General features: G+C 35.6%; 3 protein-coding genes across 4 annotated transcripts; 2 read left to right on the top strand and 1 right to left on the bottom strand.

Moving 5' to 3' along the window:
- The first annotated feature begins 1,913 nt into the window (after positions 1 to 1,913).
- Positions 1,914 to 5,403, top strand: LOC140956731 (subtilisin-like protease SBT4.14). Its single transcript, XM_073413594.1, has 10 exons — positions 1,914 to 2,020; positions 2,122 to 2,213; positions 2,372 to 2,469; positions 2,615 to 2,758; positions 2,902 to 3,007; positions 3,117 to 3,630; positions 3,716 to 4,038; positions 4,141 to 4,249; positions 4,326 to 4,539; positions 4,658 to 5,403. The coding sequence occupies exons 1-10, from the start codon at positions 1,952 to 1,954 to the stop codon at positions 5,206 to 5,208; spliced, it is 2,220 nt and encodes a 739-aa protein (XP_073269695.1). The 5' UTR covers positions 1,914 to 1,951; the 3' UTR covers positions 5,209 to 5,403.
- Positions 5,404 to 5,576: 173 nt separating this feature from the next.
- On the top strand, positions 5,577 to 12,169 carry LOC140956779 (phospholipase D gamma 1-like). Of its 2 annotated transcripts, XM_073413642.1 has the most exons (10): positions 5,582 to 7,995; positions 8,708 to 8,824; positions 9,032 to 9,226; positions 9,552 to 9,800; positions 9,896 to 9,964; positions 10,059 to 10,206; positions 10,426 to 10,574; positions 10,829 to 10,999; positions 11,073 to 11,270; positions 11,787 to 12,169. In XM_073413642.1, exons 1-10 carry the CDS (start codon positions 6,238 to 6,240, stop codon positions 12,078 to 12,080), a joined length of 3,348 nt encoding a protein of 1,115 aa, XP_073269743.1. In that variant the 5' UTR covers positions 5,582 to 6,237; the 3' UTR covers positions 12,081 to 12,169. The 2 variants fall into 2 exon arrangements, with proteins under 2 accessions (XP_073269744.1, XP_073269743.1); XM_073413643.1 differs by lacking the exon at positions 11,787 to 12,169 and having other exon boundaries at positions 5,577 to 7,995; positions 11,122 to 11,258.
- Positions 12,170 to 12,711: 542 nt separating this feature from the next.
- On the bottom strand, positions 12,712 to 17,424 carry LOC140957390 (ATPase GET3A-like). Its single transcript, XM_073414622.1, has 7 exons — positions 17,042 to 17,424; positions 15,773 to 15,897; positions 14,914 to 15,064; positions 13,795 to 13,905; positions 13,391 to 13,529; positions 13,184 to 13,299; positions 12,712 to 13,095 (listed from the first exon to the last, which is right to left on the bottom strand). Exons 1-7 carry the CDS (start codon positions 17,300 to 17,302, stop codon positions 12,919 to 12,921), a joined length of 1,080 nt encoding a protein of 359 aa, XP_073270723.1. The 5' UTR covers positions 17,303 to 17,424; the 3' UTR covers positions 12,712 to 12,918.
- Positions 17,425 to 22,691: the final 5,267 nt, after the last annotated feature.

Raw genomic sequence — 22,691 nt, 5'->3', positions numbered from 1 at the left:
TTTTTTTTTTTTTTTTTTTTTTTTTTTTTTTATTATTTTTTTTTTTTTTTTTTTTTTATTTTTTTTTTAATAATCTAGTTTTTTTTTTTTTTTTTTTAAATCCACGTGTTTGATGTTGGATTTGTAAGCTTTGATTTTGTTTAAAAAAAATTGTGACTTTATTTTTAGCACATAGTTTGTGATTAATATGGCTATTGATTTATTTGATGCATGCCAAAGTTACCTATTTATTTTTACTTGTTCATTTCTGTATAAATTCTCATAAACCCCAAATTAAAGGGTTGTAAATTTGATACACGACTTTGATATGATATTTTATTCTTTAACTAAAAAAAGATAAATCTTAATGATCATAAGTTACACTATATATAAAGATGGGGCCCCGTAGTGACACAACTTTATGACACCAATTAATTTTTACGAAAATGTCACATCTAGTTAGATAAGTAATGTTTTAATATAATGTATTTATAACTACAATTTCTAATTCACTTTAAAAATTCAAAAATTCATATATTATTTTTACAAATTACATATTTAATATAATTTCATTATCTTTATTTAAATAATAATTAAAAACTATAACAAAATTTTATGAATCAAAACCATTCTATTAATAATAATGATAATGATTCATATATGTAATAATCAGTGTGTTTCGATAGTTTTAATTAAGGTTTTGTCAACTGATGCAACCTCTAGGCTCTGATCCCGAACATTTTATTTCTCATTCTTATAATTGACACACACACACGCGCACACACACACACACACACACACACACACACACACACACACACACATATATATATATATATATATATATATACGATTTAGGGGCATGCCAATATTTTTCTTCCCAAAATAGCATTTCCCCTTTAAATATTTTTTGGGAAAAAATAACTTGCCTTTTTTTACTTCATGAACTTTTCAATTTTTGGTTTGGATAACTTTTAAATTTTTGTTATTTTGTTCTATCTACCACCGAAATGTTCACGTTTTGTCGAAAAACACTGATTAGACGTTGGTTAAGTAAAATTGCAAAAAATTTGCAGATTTCTTTATTTTGAAGGAAAATCAATTTATTTGGAAGCTAATTAACACAAAAAATCAAACAAATTAAAGAAACTTTACAAGTTCTATGCATCCACCATAACCATTCAAAGTTTGTGACACCAAAATGTGCTTTAATCATCATAAAATCAACGATTTTTGGCGAAAGTTGAACATTTCAATGGTAGATGAATCAAAATAGCCGAAATTCAAAAGTTATTATACAAGATTACAAAAAACTGAAAAATTAATTAACCAAAAAAAAAAAAACAATTTGCTGGACCATAAAAATATTTTCCCTTATTTTCAAAGGAAACAACATAGCTATACTATTTTATAAAGCTTTTAATTCCCAAAATACTCTTCCCCCACAACACCATTTTCAAAAGAAATTAAACGACATAGTACATCAAAAATGAAACTGAAACATTAATTTTGCATTAAAAAGTTTACTCTAACGTCGCTATAATTTCACACAAATATATACAAATTCAATATATTATATATTTTATATTAAAATTTAATCTACGTGCATGTATATGAATTTATGATCAATTTACAGTATTTTGACATAAAATTTATTACGTATTTTACAATCGTTTATGGTTGCAATATTGGATCAAATAATGAAAATGAACAATCAGGATTGTGAAGGAATTAAGAGCTTAAAGATTACTGTCCCCTCATAATCAAGCTTTATTGATCTTTCTTCTAAGGTTTCACAATCCTCTTCCTAATCTCTGTCAATGCATGACTAAGAGTAAAGCTATAGTCTAATAAATTACTGAAAGTTCGGTTGCTTCTTCCCCTGTAATTCCTTCAAACCATATTATTTAAATGCCTGTTCGTTCGCTCTTCAACGATAATATCCAGGGAGATTTGAATTCAAAGGCTAACAATGCAATATCTTTTACTTCTCTTCACCTTTACATGTCTTTTACCAGCAAATTATGGGAACGTGCAGAAGGTCGTCACCATTGCAGCCTCATTTTCTTGGATGATTTTAGTGTTATTATCTACGTTTCGTGGGATTTGCCATGTTAAGCCATGTGTTCTATTTTTTTGCAGGAATTCTACATCGTTTTCTTGAAAGACCATCCGGTGAGTGGAAGATCGATTCTTGACACACATCTTAATGTCCTCTCGTCCATAAAGGAAAGGTGGGTTTTTCTACTAGTCCCTCTCCATGTTCAGGTGGTTTTCATGCAATTATATATGCAAGAAGCTTCTATTATATCCCTTAATTCCGCGGGAATGCCCAAATAGACTCGTTGTTTAATAATCTTATTATTTACATCAGTATGTTTCGCTGACACAGTGAACAAGATGCTTCCGAGTCTCTTGTTTATAGCTACACAAGAAGTTTAAATGCATTTGCAGCTAAGCTTTCTGAAGATGAAGCCAGGAAGTTGTCCGGTATGTGACATATATATATTTGTGTGTGTGTGTGCGCGCGCTCGCGCGCGTGTGCGTAGTATACAGCCACGTGGTCATGATCAGTTCATCTTGAATAAGTATTTTTTGTTACACCTGTGTTGAAATGGCTGCGGGATATTTCTAGACATGGATGAAGTAGTTTCGGTTTTTCCAAACCGATACCGGAAACTACACACCACCAGATCATGGGAATTCCTAGGACTGACCCCAGATTCGAAAAGGAACTTAGAAGTTGAGAGCGATGTCATAGTAGGCCTATTAGACACAGGTAAATTTAGTGTCATTTCCACAATTTTACTTTTTATGTATCATCATTCAATCTAATTCATGTGTCGACATGTTGCAATTCTATAGTAGCACATGCCGCTGAGTTAAGACATTGAACAATATGCAATCTCACTTCTGTACCAGGAATCACCCCACAATCTGATAGCTTTAAGGATGATGGTCTTGGCCCTCCACCAACAAAATGGAAAGGAAGTTGTAAACATTTCACAAATTTTTCAGGATGTAACAAGTAACTTCATGCTCATCTGTTAATTTATTTCGATTTGTCGTATTTAGATTTACTTCGACTATAACATGCAATTTTTTCATATTTTCAAATTTATAATGTGCCCCTGAAGCAAACTTATTGGAGCAAAGTATTTCAAGCTAGATAAACAACACGACCCCAATGATATATTGTCGCCGGTAGACGTAGATGGCCACGGCACACATACTTCATCTACTCTAGCTGGACGTCTCGTTCCAAATGCTAGCGTTTTTGGGCTAGGACAAGGCACAGCGCGTGGGGGGGTGCCTTCTGCTCGGGTGGCTATTTACAAAGTTTGTTGGGCGAATTCGGGATGTGCAGATATGGACATTCTGGCTGCATTTGATGCTGCTATTAGTGATGGAGTAGACATAATTTCCATCTCAATAGGAGGGGCAACGGCAAGTTACACAAACGATTCTATAGCAGTTGGAGCTTTTCGCGCCATGAGGAAAGGGATTCTTACTGTGGCTTCGGCTGGGAATGATGGACCGAGTCGTGGCACTGTTGCAAATCACGCGCCTTGGATCCTAACAGTGGCTGCTAGTGGGATCGATCGACAGTTGAGGAGCAAAGTAGTATTAGGCAATGGCCTCACTGTATCAGTAAGATTAGCATCGATAAATATAATTGAAACAGCTCAAAAACCATTCCTCAAAACATAAATCTGATCGTGTATCATGTATGCAGGGAATCGGGGTAAACACGTTTGAGCCAGCAAAAAAGTCGTATCCTCTAGCAAGTGGTGTCGATTTGTCTATGAATTCCGAAACTAAAGAAGAGTCGAGGTACTGTCTCGAAAATTCGATGGATCCGAAAAAGGTAGAAGGGAAGATTGTTTATTGCAAGCTACAAGCTTGGGGTGCTGACTCTGTGATCAAACGTTTGGGAGGGATTGGAACAGTGGTCGAGAGTGACTTGTTTCAGGACGTGGCACAAATCTTCATGGCTCCGGCGACTATGGTGAATACGACCATAGGGAAGCAGATCAACGACTATATTCGTTCGACAAAGTAAATAAATACGTTAGCTTGTTCTGATATCAACCAGAAAGCAAAAGTTTGTAAATATTTTAAGTTTTTAGTTTAAAACAATGTTACTCGTGCCGATTACAGATCAACGTCTGCTGTTATATACAAATCGGAGGAAATTGAAATCCGTTCTCCTGTCACAGCCTCATTTTCGTCCAGGGGTCCAAATCCTGGATCACAACACCTTCTCAAGGTATGAATTGAATATATGAAAGTTGCGTAGTTCATGGTCTTTTTTTGTAACTAGCTTCTGATAAAATAAGGAACAGCCTGATATTGCAGCTCCAGGAATTGATATCCTAGCATCATATACTCCATTGAATTCGCTAACCGGATTGAAAGGCGACACCCAACGCTCGAAGTTCACCTTCATGTCCGGTACCTCGATGTCATGTCCACACGTCGGTGGCGCAGCTGCCTATGTAAAGTCATTTCACCCTGACTGGTCCCCAGCAGCAATTAAATCTGCCATCATGACTACGGGTATATCTTGAATCATTTCTTCGCATTTTCGACTAGCTAGCAACTAATCCACGTACAGTTCATTATCAAAGTTCACCCCTGCTTTCATTAATCGTCAAACATCGATTCCTCTTTGCAGCAACACAAATGAGTTCAAGACTAGATAAAGATGCAGAATTCTCATATGGGTCAGGCCAGCTCAATCCCACCCGAGCAAGATCCCCTGGACTAATATACGACTTGGATGCAATCTCGTACATTCAGTTTCTGTGTCACGAAGGCTACAAGGAGTCGGAGTTAGGGACTTTACTCCACCAGGGACCGATAAATTGTTCAAAACTGATTCCACCAGATGGGGAAGATGCTCTAAATTATCCCACCATGCAACTTTCATTGAAGAGTGATAAGGATACAACCATAGGCGTTTTCCGAAGGAGGGTCACCAACGTTGGGCCGCCTTTTTCTGTGTATAATGCCACTGTCAGGGCTCCATCAGGAGTGATCATAGTGGTGAAACCAATGATTCTGTCATTCACTCGGGCGCAGCAGAAACGAAGCTTCAAAGTGGTGGTGAAGGCGAAACCGAAAACGAATCCCCACGCTGTGCTTAGATCAGGTTCACTTACATGGAGAAGCTTTCATCACAGTGTGAGGAGTCCCATTGTCATTGCTGATACATTGGATGAGTAGATATATATATATATATTGAAAGTATTCATCAAGAAAAAACTGTGTACACAAGGCCTATCAATATTTGCAAGTGACATGAATGGCTCTCTTGATTGAAGCTGCTTTTACAAAAATTAGGCAATGTTTGGTTAAGCCATTTAAAATCTTAGCATTTTCCCTATCAAAAACAGACGAAGATCATTTACTATTTTCAATATCTCAATTAAGTACAAATTAGTAAAATAAGAATTATTTGATATGTGTTAGAATGATAATTAACTTTTAAATATTATTTGAGAAATATCATTAAATAAACTATAAAAAAAAATTGTTATTACGTAAACAAATGTGTTACTGCTTGTGATTACACGTCACACACGACCTGGTTTCATATTACCTATTAAAAACCCGAACGATTTGTTCAAATTCAAGTTGCTTTTTCCTCCTTTTGGGGTCCTGGATCTCGTTGGAAAGTACTCGTTTCCTTTCTGATCAACTCAATAGTGGAGTAATTATCGGGTTATTGGAGGTATTTAGAAAGTCGCTGTTTGATTTACGTTTTTTTGTTGTTGTTTTTGATTCCCTCAGCAGAAAAGATTTCGTCTTTCTGCTATAGCCATTTATTGTTCTCCATTTATCGGGATCATTTGTTCAATTTAGGTTAATTCTATCAAGGAAAGATTATTCTTTGATGGGAACTTTTGTTGAATGTGCAGTTCATTGAGTTTTGTTGGATCCAATTTGATTCTTTGCGAGGAAAGATCACACCCTTGGATTGAAATTGAGACAACCTTTCGACAAATACTGAGATTTTCCGGTTTTGCATTATCGAGTTAGTAATCATTTCGCAGGGGAAGTTAAATATTGGATTTATAGGCACTTTTGATTAATATTCAGTTTGTTTACTTGTGCATGATCAAATTAACAATATGCTCTTAGGAGCTATGAGACCCTTTTGATTCGAATTTTTTCCTTATCTTTTCTTAATTTAATTTGTAGTGGTTTTGCATGTATATAAGAATCAAAAGTTAAGAACAACTTTGTGCATAAATGGATAACAACAATAATAGTTACCCTCCATCTCCATACCCTTACAATCCCGCCTATGGTTATACTCATACTCCTGTACCTCCAAATCAGTACCCACCTCAACCTTCGCTTCTTCCTCCTGCTCTTGGTTCATACCCGTATCTACAGCATTCACATTATCCTAACACACATAACACTATACATTCCACGCCCCTGAACTACCAGTATCCTAGTTCAGCACCACCACCTCCACCTCCACCTCCTCCCACTCCGGCACCTTACCACCCACTACAGCATAGCTCCTATCCTTACCAGTATCATTCGTCTCCTCCACCACCACCATCCGCTCCTCCTCAGCCGAACCCAGAGACCTTTGGGAGTTTCCAAAGTGGTTCGTTTAGTTACCTCCATCATCAGTCATCTGGGAGGTTACAACCTCCAGACATTCAATCTGATATTCCTCCTAGAGTCAGCAGCGATTTCTCCACTCACGATCAGTATCAGCATAGTTCATCATCTGTCAGTGATTCCATATCGCAGTATGATCATCAAAATGATAGTTCCCAGACATATCCTCCGCTTTACCCACCTATTGACGATCAATTGGCGTACATGATTTTATCTGATGACCACAGTAAGCCATCTGTATCTGCTTCCCCTCCAGCCCCTTCATCTTCATCTAACGTCACCCCCCCACAAAAATATCACTCAGGACCCTTGCCAATGACTGATAAATTTGATGGTTCTGGGATAATTTATGGGTATCCTAATACCTCATTTTCAAGTTTGGAAACATCTCCTGTCGCCCAGGGGCTGCCCTCTCGTCCAGTATCATCACATGTATCAGCACACTCAAATCCGTCACATGGTCAGGGTATGCAGCTAGTGCAAGTCTCACCCACAAAAACATCTTTGAAGGTTTTACTTTTACACGGGAACTTAGATGTATGGATATATGAAGCAAAAAACCTTCCAAACATGGATATGATACACAAAACATTTGGGGATATGTTTAAATTTCCTGGAAACACGAGCAACAAAATTGAGGGGCAAGCGCATAGTAAGATTACCAGTGATCCCTACGTATCCATAACATTAATCGGAGCCACTATTGGAAGGACCTTTGTTATTAAAAATGATGAAAATCCTGTTTGGAGGCAAAATTTTATTCTTCCAGTAGCTCATTATGCTGCTGAAGTGAGCTTTGTTGTTAAGGATAATGATGTTGTGGGGTCACAGCACATAGGGACAGTGTCTCTTCCAGTTGAGCACATATATGGAGGAGGAAAACTTCATGGGCAGTTTCCAATCCTTAATGCTAGTGGTAAACCCTGCAAGGCTGGAGCTGTTTTGAGTTTATCAATTCAGTACTATCCAATAGAGCAGCTGAGTATTTACCATCATGGAATTGGAGCCGGTCCCAATTATCAGGGAGTTCATGGGACATATTTTCCTCTTAGGAGAGGTGGGACAGTCACCCTTTATCAAGATTCGCATGTACCTGATGGATCCCTCCCAAGTCTAAAACTCGACAATGGAATGCAATTCATAAATGGAAAGTGTTGGCGTGACATTTTTGAGGCAATACGTCATGCTCGGCGCTTCATCTATATAACCGGATGGTCAGTGTGGCACAAAGTTAGACTAGTTAGGGATGATAGTTCTATCTCTGATTCCACTTTGGGTGAACTGCTGAAATCAAAGTCACAGGAAGGAGTAAGAGTGTTGCTTCTCGTATGGGACGACCCTACATCAAGAAGCATATTGGGCTACAAAACTGTAAGCTTTACTTTGCTCCAAATATTTAGAATGATACTCCTGAACTTACACCATCTGTAATGTCTCAAACATATATATGAATTTGATTCTCTTTGCTAATTTTTGTGCACAATGCGTCATTATTGTGGTTTTTTGCTTTCCAGAAAATGTTAGAATATATGGTTGTAAGGATAGGTAGTCTTGAATATTTCTCGCCTCGATGTATAACATTTGAGTTGTGGATTTTCTAACATGGAAGCGAAAATCACAAACGTGCTATATGTCATGGTGTAACTGTCCAAGATTTCTTTTAATTGATTTATCGAATGCTCGAAATTGAGATGACACTAAAACAGAACAAGAAGCAAAATAGCGGGTTGGTCCAAGTAGACAATTTTTTTATTTAAAAAAAAACTGAACTCAAAATACTTTTTTGGGGATCCTCATTCTCCTGGAGAGATGGATAAAAAATTCCGACCTAGTGGCATTTTGATACCACCAGCAGCAAGGAAACAAAATTATAAGTTATCTAAAAAATTGAAAAATTAAATCTTCTATCCATGGTTAATCAGTGTGCTTTGCTTGAGTTGCTGGCGTGCATTGGCTTTTAGGGTATCTCCTACGGGTTCATTGAGTTTTCATTTCTCATATGTAATTTTTTAGGGGTCAATTTTCCTTACATAGTTTATTTGAAAGTCATCTCATTCTTTATAATAATCTTCGGTGTGGTCAGGATGGAGTTATGCAAACTCATGATGAAGAAACTCGTCGATTTTTCAAGCACTCCTCTGTTCAAGTGCTACTTTGTCCTCGAGTGGCTGGAAAGCGTCACAGCTGGGTAAATCAGAGGGTATGTTTTTGGATGAATGAGTTCACTTAAATAATTTGTTATGCCAAATGCATTTGCAGCAGTCAAGTCTGCTGCTTCAAAAAGTTTTGTATACTTTATGTCGTATTTGGAATTTTTGGTGTTTTAAAAATATAGATTTTGCATTGTTATAGTGGTTGTTCTTATTGTGCAAAGGCTAACTGTAATTTTTTACAATTTTTTGACTAGGAAGTTGGAGTCATTTATACTCACCATCAGAAGACTGTGATCGTGGATGCTGATGCTGGAAACAACAGAAGGAGGATCATAGCTTTTCTAGGAGGACTGGACTTGTGTGATGGACGATATGATACTCCTCAGCATCCTATATTTAGAACACTTCATACTTTGCATTCAGACGACTATCACAACCCCACTTATACGGTAATTCATGTTCCTGTCTTCAGTGAATGTTTTCTATGGGCGTCTTAGGCTGCTATTCACGGGTGTAAATTTTTGTCTATTTACCAAATCTATGAAAAGTGGACCTTTAGATTCCCTTTATAGTCTTTCGCTGTTTTGTCAAGGACTGATTCCTATTATCCCATTTACATATTAACCCATTACAGGTGTACCCACTTGTCATGAGCTTTACCTGCCTGAAATTGAGACTTGTGTACGAGCTTGTTAGCTAATATGTGAAACTTTTGTGATAAAATGAAACGTATTGACTTTTGCAATATGTTGGTTTGAATTTGTACTCGAGCAGGGAAGTACTACTGGTTGTCCAAGAGAACCATGGCATGACCTGCACTGTAAAATTGACGGTCCCGCAGCATATGATGTTCTGACTAATTTTGAGGATCGATGGAGAAAGGCTTCGAGACCCCATGGAATTAAAAAACTTAAAACGTCATCTGATGATGCTTTGCTCTCTATAGAAAGGATACCTGACATATTGGGCTTGTCCGACGCTCCTTGTGTAAGTGACGATGATCCTGAAAGTTGGCATGCACAGGTACATTTAATCAAGAAATCTTGACAGATTGCAAAAGTACCTTTTGTAACCGGTAATATGGGTTCATTGTTATTGTGCTGTGATATGTTATGCAGGTATTTCGGTCCATCGATTCAAATTCGGTCAAAGGATTCCCAAAAGATCCTAAGGAGGCGACAATGAGGGTGAGCTGAAAACTAAATTCCTTGTGCTCGAATTATTGGTTACATATCATATTTTTTTACTAAATATTTTTGTCATTTTTTTTTTTGGAAATAGAACTTGGTATGTGGAAAGAATGTTCTTATAGATATGAGCATACATACAGCATATGTGAAGGCTATCCGTGCTGCCCAACATTTCATCTATATCGAAAATCAATACTTCATTGGGTCCTCATACAACTGGAGTTCATACAAGGACATTGGTGAGGACTGCCTTCCTTATGTCGTTTTCTTAGCCCAAAATGTTCAGATATGGTTATTTATGTCACATTGTTGCACATTTTAGTTAAAATTAATCCTATTGAAGTTTTACATGGCACGTGTTCTGAACTTACCTCTTCCTGCCTGATCATGAGTTTGTGATAACCAGCTTGACCGTGATACCACAGCTATGGACGTTCAATGCATCTTCTTTCATGCAGGTGCTAATAATTTAATTCCAATGGAAATTGCTCTTAAAATTGCTGAAAAAATTAGAGCACATCAGAGGTTTGCTGCTTATATTGTTGTCCCTATGTGGCCTGAAGGTAATCCAACAGGAGCTGCAACACAGAGGATTTTATTCTGGCAGGTATGCACTGCCTATAGTGATAAATTTTTATACAAATCAAGAAGATCAAAGTTCCATCAACACTTTCCGATCATCTAAATATGTGTAACTTATGCTTGATACCTAATCATCAGGGCTCGAATAAAAACATTTTTAAATTTGATGTGTCGCTTCGCCTTTCTAAAAAATTGTCTCCCTCCCTCGGCTAAATCTATGGATCTGCAACCTATAGTCATTTTGTGTAGAGTTCTGTTAATTGATGATTTTTTTCCCAGCATAAGACAATGCAAATGATGTATGAAACTATTCACAAGGCTTTAGTGGAGGTTGGGCTTGAGGATGCTTACTCGCCGCAAGATTATTTAAATTTTTATTGCCTTGGCAACCGAGAGACTCTCGATGCCTGTGATCTCTCCGAGAGTGTTACCTCATCAAACACTCCCCAGGTACTCCATTCTCTATGATATCTCAAGTATTATGATTTTTTTTATATTGAAGTTTTATTAACTTTATGTCCAGGGACTTAGCAGGAAAAACCGAAGATTTATGATTTATGTTCATTCTAAAGGTATGATAGTGGATGATGAATATGTAATACTGGGATCTGCAAACATTAATCAAAGATCGATGGAGGGTACTCGAGACACGGAGATTGCAATGGGTGCTTATCAGCCTCATCACACATGGGCAAGAAGATTATCGAGCCCCCGTGGACAGGTATCCTCGTAAAATCTGAACATACACTGCTCACAAATCTGCATAATATTAACGATGTGCTAAAAATCTGTGAATCAAGAAAATTTATGAAAGTTGGCCATTAAATTGATTAAATGCTGATGACTAGAATGTAAAACCAGTTTTATAGAAAAAGGTACTTGGGTGACCCTTCTCTTGGTGGTTCTTGCTGTTAAGAAAACCGAGTGGGGAATTCCTTGTATTTGCTTATTTGTGCCTTGGTCCAGTACCCCCACCCTGTTTGCTTGGTTGTGAAATTTAATAAAATGAGACAAAATAGAGGTTCTAGAAAATTAAATTATGGGCCGGGGAGAAATCAGTTTTTTCTCCTTTTCAGTGTAGCAGAAATGTACACCTCCATACGAAAATTTAGGAGGGCGGCAGCCCCTTATGGCCACCCCTTGTTCTTCAGCGGCCATAAGCCACAAAAGCTCCAGAATTAAATTAAACTGCATCTTATTAGACTCTCAATCATACTTCGCGTGCCTTTTTCTACAGATATATGGATACAGAATGTCTCTGTGGGCTGAGCATCTTGGAGTACTAGAGGACTGCTTTACTCGACCCGATTCCCTCGAATGTGTTAGACGTGTTAGAACGATGGGGGAGGCTAACTGGAACCAGTTTGCATCAAATGAGGTATCAGAAATGAGGGGACACCTTCTTAAGTATCCAGTTGACGTTGACCGGAAAGGCAAAGTGAAGCCGCTCCCCAACTGTGAGACATTCCCTGATGTTGGAGGGAACATAGTTGGATCGTTTCTTGCCATCCAGGAAAATCTGACGATTTAAGACACAACGCCATACTTAAGTGGAAAGCAGCATCCTTTGTGGTTGGTTGTACGTTATTCTTGCAGCGAAAGTGTCGAGGATGATTTCAAGGGGGAAAAAATCTGAACGTTCCATTTAACTTCTCTCTTTTGAGTCTACTGTGTAATTAATCTCTACTTTCAGGAAAATTTCTTATTTTTTGTATGAATGATCCAAATCTTGATTTAATGTTTTGAGTATTGCCAAATTTTGACTAAAATTATCGGGAAAAAAAATGCATCCCGATCAAATCACTGCACTGTTTTACGTGGTTTGGTTCTGCACCCAAAATTTCAGGTAACGTCTCTACAAAATATGCGAGTTAGTTAGTCTATGCACTATCGAAAATAATTTCTCTTATTGATAATTTTTTTATTATCTCAACAGCATCCTTATATATTTATGAAAATTGACTTCGTATATTGATTATTCGAGTGCTAAAATTTCGCTCCATCCAATTAAGCTCCGGCATCACAAAAGAAAAGGTACCGCCAAGTGAGATATTTAGTTGCAACTTTATAACTTGCATGTCCTGTGATCGATATATTAATTGTTTGATTTATTAATAATAACAAAAACAATAATGTTGTTGATTAATAAACCACTTCTTGATAATAAGAACCCCGACTTATTGTCCTCAAAAAAACTGGTACAAAAAATTTAAGAATTGATAACTAGTTTCGACCCTGGTTTTGGTATGAATTATACATACTATATGATGCCTTCATAATTAAATGTCGACACAAATTGCTACTGAGGCAGTGAACATTTGCGTATATCTGATATTGGAGCGCACTCGTTTCCTTTTTCAGCCTTTTTATCAAACCTTTTGTTTCCCCTTCTTGAGTTTATCAAGTTCTTCTTCAGCATTCTGTAGCTGTACTCTTAAACTTGACACTCTCTGTTCCAGCTCTTCTACCGTTCCTCGAGGTATGGATGTTTGATAAGGTGATAAGAAATGTTGTGAAAATGCTTTCAAGGCCTCAATCCCACAAACCTGTTGAATATGGAGACCGGTCCATCACAGAAGATGAATTAAATAAAATCAATCTGGAAAAAACAACGGTATTTTGTTATTTATCTACCTCTTGGGGAAGCAAAGGTAACTTAGTTATGTTAAAATCGTCATATAACATGTAAAACTGATGCAGGTACTTTTGTTGCATTCGCATTCTAGCTTGAAGCAACTTTGATTCGACAGCTGAAAAAAAGTAAGACAGAACAGGAGTGATTTAAGGTACTTGAAGTTTACGTTTAAACTAAAGGACTGCTCCACCATGTTTCAGCGGTACCTTCTTCATCAAAAATTACTTGATTAATAATGATATTATGTGTATCAATCTCAAATTTAGTAAGTTCTTGAACAAGACGTTCAGTTTCGTACAAAGACAGGAATTCTGGTATGCAAACGCAGACAAAAGTAGTCAAATCCTGCAAAAGACAAAAAGAGGCATCACTTCGGGGAATACCTGAATGCTACAAAAATGAAAATTAACTGTGAGCTTCGCCTACAGGATGATGTCCGGTCAAATTTTAAATTTTCAGCTACTCGAAAGAAATGATTAATTAATATGTATAGAATTGTGGAATTCATAAGTATTAACTCTTATACGACCCCAGATTCCACAAATCACTTTCTATAGACATTGTGATAAACCAGAAATGTATATCCCGACCAAAGTAAATATCATCTTACGGGATCCTTGAACTGCTTGTTCACTTGTTCAATCACATCTTTCATGCCCTCGAGCTTCCCTAAAATGGCATCTTCACCAAATTCATCATCAACACCAAAAAGGCGAGTCATCTGCCAATTAAAAGATTGAAGCAAATTATTTGCGTATCAAAGACAAAAAAAATAAGCTAGTACTGACACACCTGATTCTGAAAAAATGTAGCAAAATTCATTTTCAAATAAGAGCTATAAAGGATGTAAATAAAGAAAATTGGTCGTGCTCATTCTGGACGAGGAAAAGTGATATAATCTATCATCCAAGCCATGGGTTTTTGAGCCATTGATAAATGTTGCTAGTGATTCAATGTTATGAGTCGTCCATTAATGCGACCCAAAACAAAACCTTAGATCATTATCATCAATTTGTATCTCCAATATTTAAGACAGAAACAAACGCATTACGCATGTTTTTACACATCATGCATGTTTTTACAGTGTGAAAAAATTTACACGAATAGCATCATCTGATGAGGTTACTATAAACATACCTCAGAAAATTTCAAGTTTGGGAATGCCTTATAGAAAAAACTGAACTTGATTGACCTTTAAAATTAAACTTCACCAATTCGTTTTATACATCATTAGCTTTCCTTGAAAATTCAGGTTTGCCTTTCATCTTTGTTCTAATTGGGTGAGTGTCATTTTAAAAAAATATTATGTGTCATCTGTCAACAGAAAAAGTGAACATCGAGCTCAAACCCCTAAAAAGCTCAAGATCCATACAGTGTATTTGCAAATCTTGATTGGAGGGGGAAAAGACAAACTTTGGAGAGGCGGATTGATCCCTTCCATTAACTTTACTCACAATGCCCAACACCCCACTCCAAAGAGAAGCCAAAACAAAATAAATTTGCCCTTAGTATATGTTCAAACCTAAAACAAAAGCAGTCAAGTGTACAACTGCTTCAAACATTTGACGAAACATAAACTACTTGATCCTTGAAGAATATGAGTTGCACTCATGTGTAGAACTACATTTCAATTTCAATGCATGGAAACTCTTTTAGAAGAACATTATGGTGCTAGTTGTGAATATTGACCAACTGTCTTCGTGTTAAAGCTATTCTAATACAAGTTCACCTGACTCAACAAGCCACCAAATTTATTTTTCAAACTCATCATTTTTGCAAGCCCTTTTTCCAGTGTTGAAGGAAATTGTAGCAGGCGAAGAGTATGGCCAGTTGGAGCAGTATCAAACACTATTACAGAATAATCCATAGTTTGCACTAACCTGCATAAGATATTTGAGGACAAGTTTGAAATATGAGATCAATAAACAAAAATAATATGTGATCCATGATAAATATCCAATTATTAAATTACATAAGCTAAATAAATTGCAGCCCCAAACTTGATATTTGGAATATTTTCAAAACATCAAATCAAACTATACTTTGCATCACGCAAACTATTTTCAATCAAAATGTAATAAAAGGCAATAGATCAGAAAAAAGAATCTAAAAGGCTTCAGAAGAGCAGTACATAATGAAGATAAATGTGGCTGGCCAGTATACAAGGTAAAGTTGGAGTTGACGTCATCTTATTTTTAACTTGATATCATTATCGACTTGAGCTACACATTTTTAACTTTACACGTGGAAGCAAAACTTATAAGGAGTGCCAGTTAAATAGAATTCCATAATTCTTGTCAGATAATTTCAAAATACAGGCACTCCATCACAAGATCTAATGTTGTCATTGAAAAATTTCCAGCAAACAACATGAACGAACGAGGTCAGGCAACACATACTTCTTCGAAAAGAAGTTCATGAGAAAGGATAAGATTAAAAAAACCTGAACACACAAAACTCCAAACTGAACTGCATAAAGAATACATGAAAGTAGAAAGAGCAGACCGAGTTGTGGTTTCTAATTCACTCAAATACATCCCAGACATCAAAATTTTATAATTTCGGAGCACTAACAACGTGGAGCTTACTTCAGCATTTCTGCAAAACTCATAGCCTCATCGATTCCTGGGATAGAATTTGCTAAATCTGATAAAAATCCATCAGTCATATCCGACCCGAGACTTTCATCGTGTTCCACGTTTGGATCAACTTCCTAAAGAAAGAGCACACTTAATCACACTTTAAGAAGCAACACTTTGCAGAAACCCAGCCATACCCAAACAAACACAACGCCCGCATGATTTTTCTATTCTACATGACAGACTGAACCAAACCAGATTTCTTCTATTCTACACCACAGACTGAACCAAACCAAAATCTGGTTTGATTCAAATAACTTGCCTTCTAAAATCTATCCAAAGACATGAACTGATCCAAGAAAAAGGTAGGAATGACTCATGTTTGTTGATTAAACCATGTTAATGATTAATATGTCAAAGGTTATTATGGCCCACAGAACTCAACTCGAATATAAAGAAAATTTTCAAGCAAAGAAACATCAAAAGCAAGAATAACAAAAATAGAAGTTTTTTTTTTGGGAAGGGGCAATAATTGCCCCTATCAAGAGAGTGGATAATTACGGTATTTGAACTGCTATATGATTTAAAAGATTTGTATTGTATTGTATTGTAACCATTAGCAATACTTTTTTTATTGAACAACAAGCATTTGATTTTGTAATTGGTATTAGAGTAAAGTTAATGGTTCGATTCCTATAAATTGCAAGTTAGTGCAATCATCGGGAGTTGTATTATCAGTTGTCACTCTTGGGAGGATGAACGAAATTGGTGATCAGCCCGCTATACAATTAAAAAAATTTCAGTTGTACTACCACTACCAATTACCAACTATAGGTTTTGATAATTCAGTAAATGTTCGGCCTTATGGCTTTCCAGGTAGTAATCAACCCAAATGTGATAATTAATTACCGCATCTTTTAACAAACTTACGATTTAAGAGACGAAAAATTACTAAGATTTATGGGCAGAGAAAGAATCCTACTTCTCATAATTTAAAACCACAAAACTTGAGGACCAACCAATCCAGTAAGACTTTTAGTGATCCACAACAAGAGGAAAAAACTAAGCCAAGTGAGGGTTTTCCAAAAAAAACAAAGGGAAATTGAAACACAAAAAATAAAAATTTAATTGTGTTCAAAAAAATCAAAACCTCAAAAACTAAAATTTCGATTCAATGTCACATTTCCACATCTCTAGATATCAAACCCACCTAACAAGGCCTAAAATTAAACACCGAGAGTTTTATATTCGTATAAAAGAGAAAGAAAAGCAAATTACCATGGCGTACAAGTTGGAGTAGCCATTAACAAGGGTAGGGGTCTTGGTAAACCTCTGCTGGAACGCATCACTCAAATTATGAGCAGGATCGGTGGAGATTATAAGCACAGAGGAGCGCACCCGTGCAAAAAGGGTAGCAATAATAGAGCTACATGTGGTCTTCCCAACGCCGCCTTTCCCCCCTACGAACACCCACTTCAGCGAATCCTGCTCCAATATGTTCTGCACGGTTCCCTCCGGCAAATCTTCGGTGGAACCCATCGATCAATTTCGATCGAAACACGATGATTATCCTGCTCCGCGGATGCTGGACAGGCTCTCGTTCTTTGGAGTTCGATAAAGATTTTGTAGTATCCGAGTCAGGGAAGGAAATTTCAGAAGAGAGATTATCTAATTATACAATTATACAAAAAATTAGATTTAGATTAATTAATTTAAATCTAGTATGAGACTCAATTTTTAGCTAACAAAATATTTAGGAGATTATTATTTTATAATAATGAAATTTGGTCATAAATTGAATTGATTTGTCTACTTTAACTATATTAATTAAATTTCAAAAACATTATTCAACAATTTTTTCATTTACTTTATCTAAAAAATGCGATACATGACGAAGCGTGAAACCAATTTTTTATGTTTTACTTTAAAATTTTTTTAAATGTTTGTTAAATTTTAATTTTCTTATATCAATAAATAGGTAAAATACGTATATATAATAAATTTAAGAATAGTACACAAATTTTCAATTTTTTAAAAACACAAAAGTCTCGAAATTATAATTTTTAGTTACATTACAGGAAAAGGATGTGAAAATAGCTCCATGACCACTTCATGTAGTACCTTTAGAATTGACATGGCGAATAAATGAAAGCTGAGTTACATTACAGGAAATGCCAGTGAGCAATCAATTTCAAACCAAAGGTCTCTTTTCTTCGTCTTCTTGAATCTCGGTTTGAAATGCGACATCTTCCCTCGGCCGCGTATTTTCAATCTTGGCATGGGAATTAGATGTTGCATGCTCCTCTGAAGGCTTATAATCAGGCAACATCTTTAACACGATGCCCATTGCTATCAGCAATAGCCCACTTCCATGTTGTTCGGTTAGAGGCTTGGTGAAAATCATATACGATAACAGTAATGTCACAGCTTTCCTAGCAGTGGTTATCAGTATGAAGTTTGTTTTGATATGAACATGAATATCAAAGACTAAGTATGGCAATGACTGGGAAAAGAAAGGTCAAGGTACAAAAGAGTAAGATGGCATGGGAGTGAACCCAAAAAATGATTATAAGTGTTAATTTAGATACTGTTGAAAAATAATATTAAAATGTATTTGAATGTTGAATATTTGAATGTTGAAAATTAGATAAAATTAGGTGTTGAATATTGAAATTTGTGTGTGATGATGAAGGTAATGATGTAATTTATTTTTGGATTATTTGTAAAAATTTTCTATAAATAGATCTCTCATTTGTGAAGAAAATCACAATTGAGTTGAGAGAAAAATATTATAAAGTGTGTAGTGTGATAATTTTGAGAGTTTGAGATTTTTACTTTTTACCGTAAATTTTTACTTTTTCACAACACATTATCAGCACGAAGCTCTAAAAGTCCTCCATATTTTTCCAAGCTCCAAAACAGAAGAAAAAGGTAACAAAAGTAATAATATTTATTTTATTGTTTATTTATTTATTGTTTATATATTTACTATATAATATAATGTTATTATAAATAATAAAAATAAATTTTTCAAAAAACTTGTTATAAATCCTGGGAGGATGTTAAGACGACATCCCACACTCCCGGTAAGGGATACGACAAGTATAAAAGTCTATAAGGTTTTTAAACAAAATATCTTATGACACCTCATTATAATATTGTGATATGATATACATAATTATTTAAAACATTACTAATATTATATACACCATATTATTACCATAAAATTATACAAATACATACATTTATTTTCTTGTACACCAACGGTCATAAACGGTAACAAAACGGCTAGTTTTTGCCCTATAAATATAATCTCACAAACACATTCAATCACTCCAACTTTCTCTTCTTCTCTAAAATTATTCTTCATCAAATTTTTGAAGAAAAAATAAGATGGCTTTCACAAAGTTATTTTTAATTATTTTGGTTATAATACTCACGAATCTTGTACTTATCGGAGAATATCCTCCTCATGTGTTTTCTTTATTTTTAAGAATGCTTGTATTTATTGTTTATCCATTACTTTGTATTGCAATATTCATTAACTAATAAAATGCATCATAATTTTTTTTAGTACCACCATGTCAAACTTGACAAAGCTCGAATTTGGTGCAGTCGACATTACGGGGAAAAATTATATGCCATGGACTCTCGATGTAGAAATGCATCATGAGTCATTGGGTCTAAGCGAGACCATTAAAGAAAATGATATATCTTCAACACAAGAAAAAGCAAAAGTTATAATATTATTGCGTCGGCATCTCGATGAAGGTTTAAAATGTGAATATCTCATCGAAAAAGATCCCATGGCTCTGTGGAAAGGATTAAAAGAAAGATTTGAACATATAAGGGAAGTTATACTTCCGACCGCCCGTGATGAATGGAATATGTTAAGATTCAAAGATTTTAAGAAAGTCAGTGATTACAATTCAGCAATGTATCGAATAATCTCGCAGCTAAAATTTTGTGGACATGAGGTCACAGAATCAGAAATGCTTGAAAAAACATTTTCTACGTTTCACGCATCAAATATAACATTACAGCAACAATATAGAGTGCGTGGATTTGCGAGATATTCTGAGCTCATCGCCTGTCTTCTTGTGGCGGAAAAAAACAACGAGCTACTAATGAGAAATCATCAGTCCGGACCCACTGGATTATCAGCATTTCCAGAAATAAATGTTGTAAGTAAAAATGAATTTAAACCTGGAAACCAAAATCAAATTCAAAGACAAGGTTTTGGTCGAGGTCGAGGTCGTGGTCGTGGACGTGGAATTGGTCGTGGTCGTGGTCGAGGCCGTGGTTTTGAAAACAATAGAGATAGTTATTTTTATAACTCATCTCAAAAGGGCGTACAAAACCACCCACAGACAAGGCATCATGAGAACATGAGTGTTAATGAAAATCACTCGAAAAGATTTGAAAGTTCTTGTTTCAGATGCGGCACTCCAGGACATTGGTCTCGTATTTGTCGAGCCCCTGAGCACCTTTACAAGCTCTATAAAGAATCGATAAAGGGGAAAGAAAAAGAGACCAACTTCACTGAGCGAAGTGACCGTTTGAGTGATTCAACTCATTTTGATGCTGCTGATTTTATGAATGATTTCTCTGGAAATGATCAATATGTTGGTGGGATAGAAATGAACAATATTGATGCTGCAGATTTTCTCAATGATTTCTCTGAAAATGAACAATATAGTGGTAGAATATAAATGTACAATAATTTATTTTTCATGTATTTATATGATAATGTTTTATTGTACAATTATGATATGTGTTATATTTAAATATGTATTGTCATTAATTTTTTTTCATTGCATATTTTTTGAAGTTCAAATATGGAAAATGCTATGAGCAAAGCTGAAGTTTGCATACCCGATAGTGGTACAACGCACACTATCCTCCGAGATAAAAGATATTTCTTGGAACTAAAACCAACAAAAACAACGGTGAATACAATATCAGGTCCTGTAGAGTTGCTTAAAGGATGTGGTAAAGCACAATTTTTGTTACCTAATGGTACAAAATTTTTGATCAATGATGCTTTATATTCACCACAATCGAAAAGAAATTTGTTGAGTTTTAATGATATATATTCCCATGGGTATGATACTCAAACAATGAATGAAGGGAATAAGAAATATATGTGTCTTACCACATATTAATCAGGAAAGAAATATGTGATTGAAAAACTACCAATGCTCCCTACTGGATTGCATTATACACATATACGTCCCATTGAATCAAACATGGTAATTGATAATTCTTCAATATTAACCAATTGGCATGATCGATTAGGACATCCTGGTTCAACAATGATGCGAAGAATTATAGAAAATACACATGGTCATCCATTGAAAGACCAGAAGATCTTTCAGAATAATAAGTTTCAATGTAAAGCATGTTCTCTTGGAAAACTTATTATAAGACCATCACCAGCCAAAATCCAAACTGAATCACCAATGTTTCTTGAACGTATTCAGGGTGATATTTGTGGACCAATCCATCCACCATGTGGACCATTCAGATACTTTATGGTATTGATTGATGCCTCCAGCAGATGGTCACATGTATGTTTATTGTCAACTCGAAATGTTGCATTTGCAAGATTACTTGCTCAAATAATAAAATTGAGGAATCAATTTCCCGATTATACAATCAAGAAAATTAGACTTGATAATGCTGGTGAATTTACTTCCCAGACTTTCAATGATTATTGTATGTCTATGGGAATCATTGTTGAGCATCCTGTTGCTCATGTACATACTCAAAATGGATTGGCTGAATCATTGATTAAACGTCTGCAAATGATTGCTAGACCAATGATTATGAAAACAAAGCTCCCTATTTCTATATGGGGACATGCAATTTTACATGCTGCTTCATTAATTCGCATCAGACCAAGTGCATATCATAAATACTCCCCATTGCAGCTTGCATTTGGTAAAGAACCAGACATTTCTCATCTGAGAATTTTTGGATGTATGGTGTATGTGCCTATTGCACCACCTCAACGAAAGAAAATGGGACCTCAAAGAAAGATTGGAATTTATATTGGTTATGATAGTCCATCGATCATTCGATATCTTGAACCACAGACAGGCGACGTGTTCACAGCACGTTTTGCTGATTGTCATTTTAATGAGGAAATCTTCCCAATGTTAGGGGGAGAACAGAAACATACCGAAAAAGAAATTACATGGTATGTATCATCATTGTTACATCTGGATCCAAGAACAAAACAATGTGAAAAAGATGTACAGCAAATTGTGCACTTGCAAAGAATAGCAAATCAAATACCAGATGCATTTGCAGACACAAAAGGGGTAACTAAATCATATATACATGCTGCAAATGCCCCTGCTCGAATTGAAATTCCGAAGAAACAAATTGAAGATAGTCATGATGTCATTAAACGCCTGAAGCGTGGAAGGCCAGTTGGTTCCAAGGATAAAAATCCTCGAAAAAGAAAATTCATAGAGAAACACAATGATCACAAAATAGAGAATGATGTTCCTGAAGAAACACATAATGATCACAAAATAGAGAATGATGTTCCTGAAGAAACACATGATGATGAAAATGTTTTGTCAGAACCACAAACTGACGAGAATCATGAAATCTCTATCAATTATATTAATACTGGAAAAATATGGAACCGAAAAGATATAGAAGAAATTGATGATATATTTTCTTATAATGTGGCAATCGACATCATAAATGATAATGAAGATCATGAACCAAAATCTTTTGGTGAATGTAAAAATCGGCAGGATTGGATAAAATGGAAAGATGCCATCCAGGTTGAATTGGATTCGCTAAATAAACGTAATGTTTTTGGACCTATAGTCCTTACACCTGAAGGTGTAAAACCTGTTGGATACAAATGGGTTTTTATTCGAAAGCGAAATGAGAAAAATGAAATAGT

The sequence above is a fragment of the Primulina huaijiensis genome, chromosome 14, assembly GCF_012295235.1.
Source record: "Primulina huaijiensis isolate GDHJ02 chromosome 14, ASM1229523v2, whole genome shotgun sequence".
In the NCBI taxonomy this organism is placed as follows: Eukaryota; Viridiplantae; Streptophyta; class Magnoliopsida; order Lamiales; family Gesneriaceae; genus Primulina; species Primulina huaijiensis.
The sequence above is the reverse complement of the archived record's forward strand: the minus strand, read 5'-3'. Positions and strand labels throughout refer to the sequence as shown.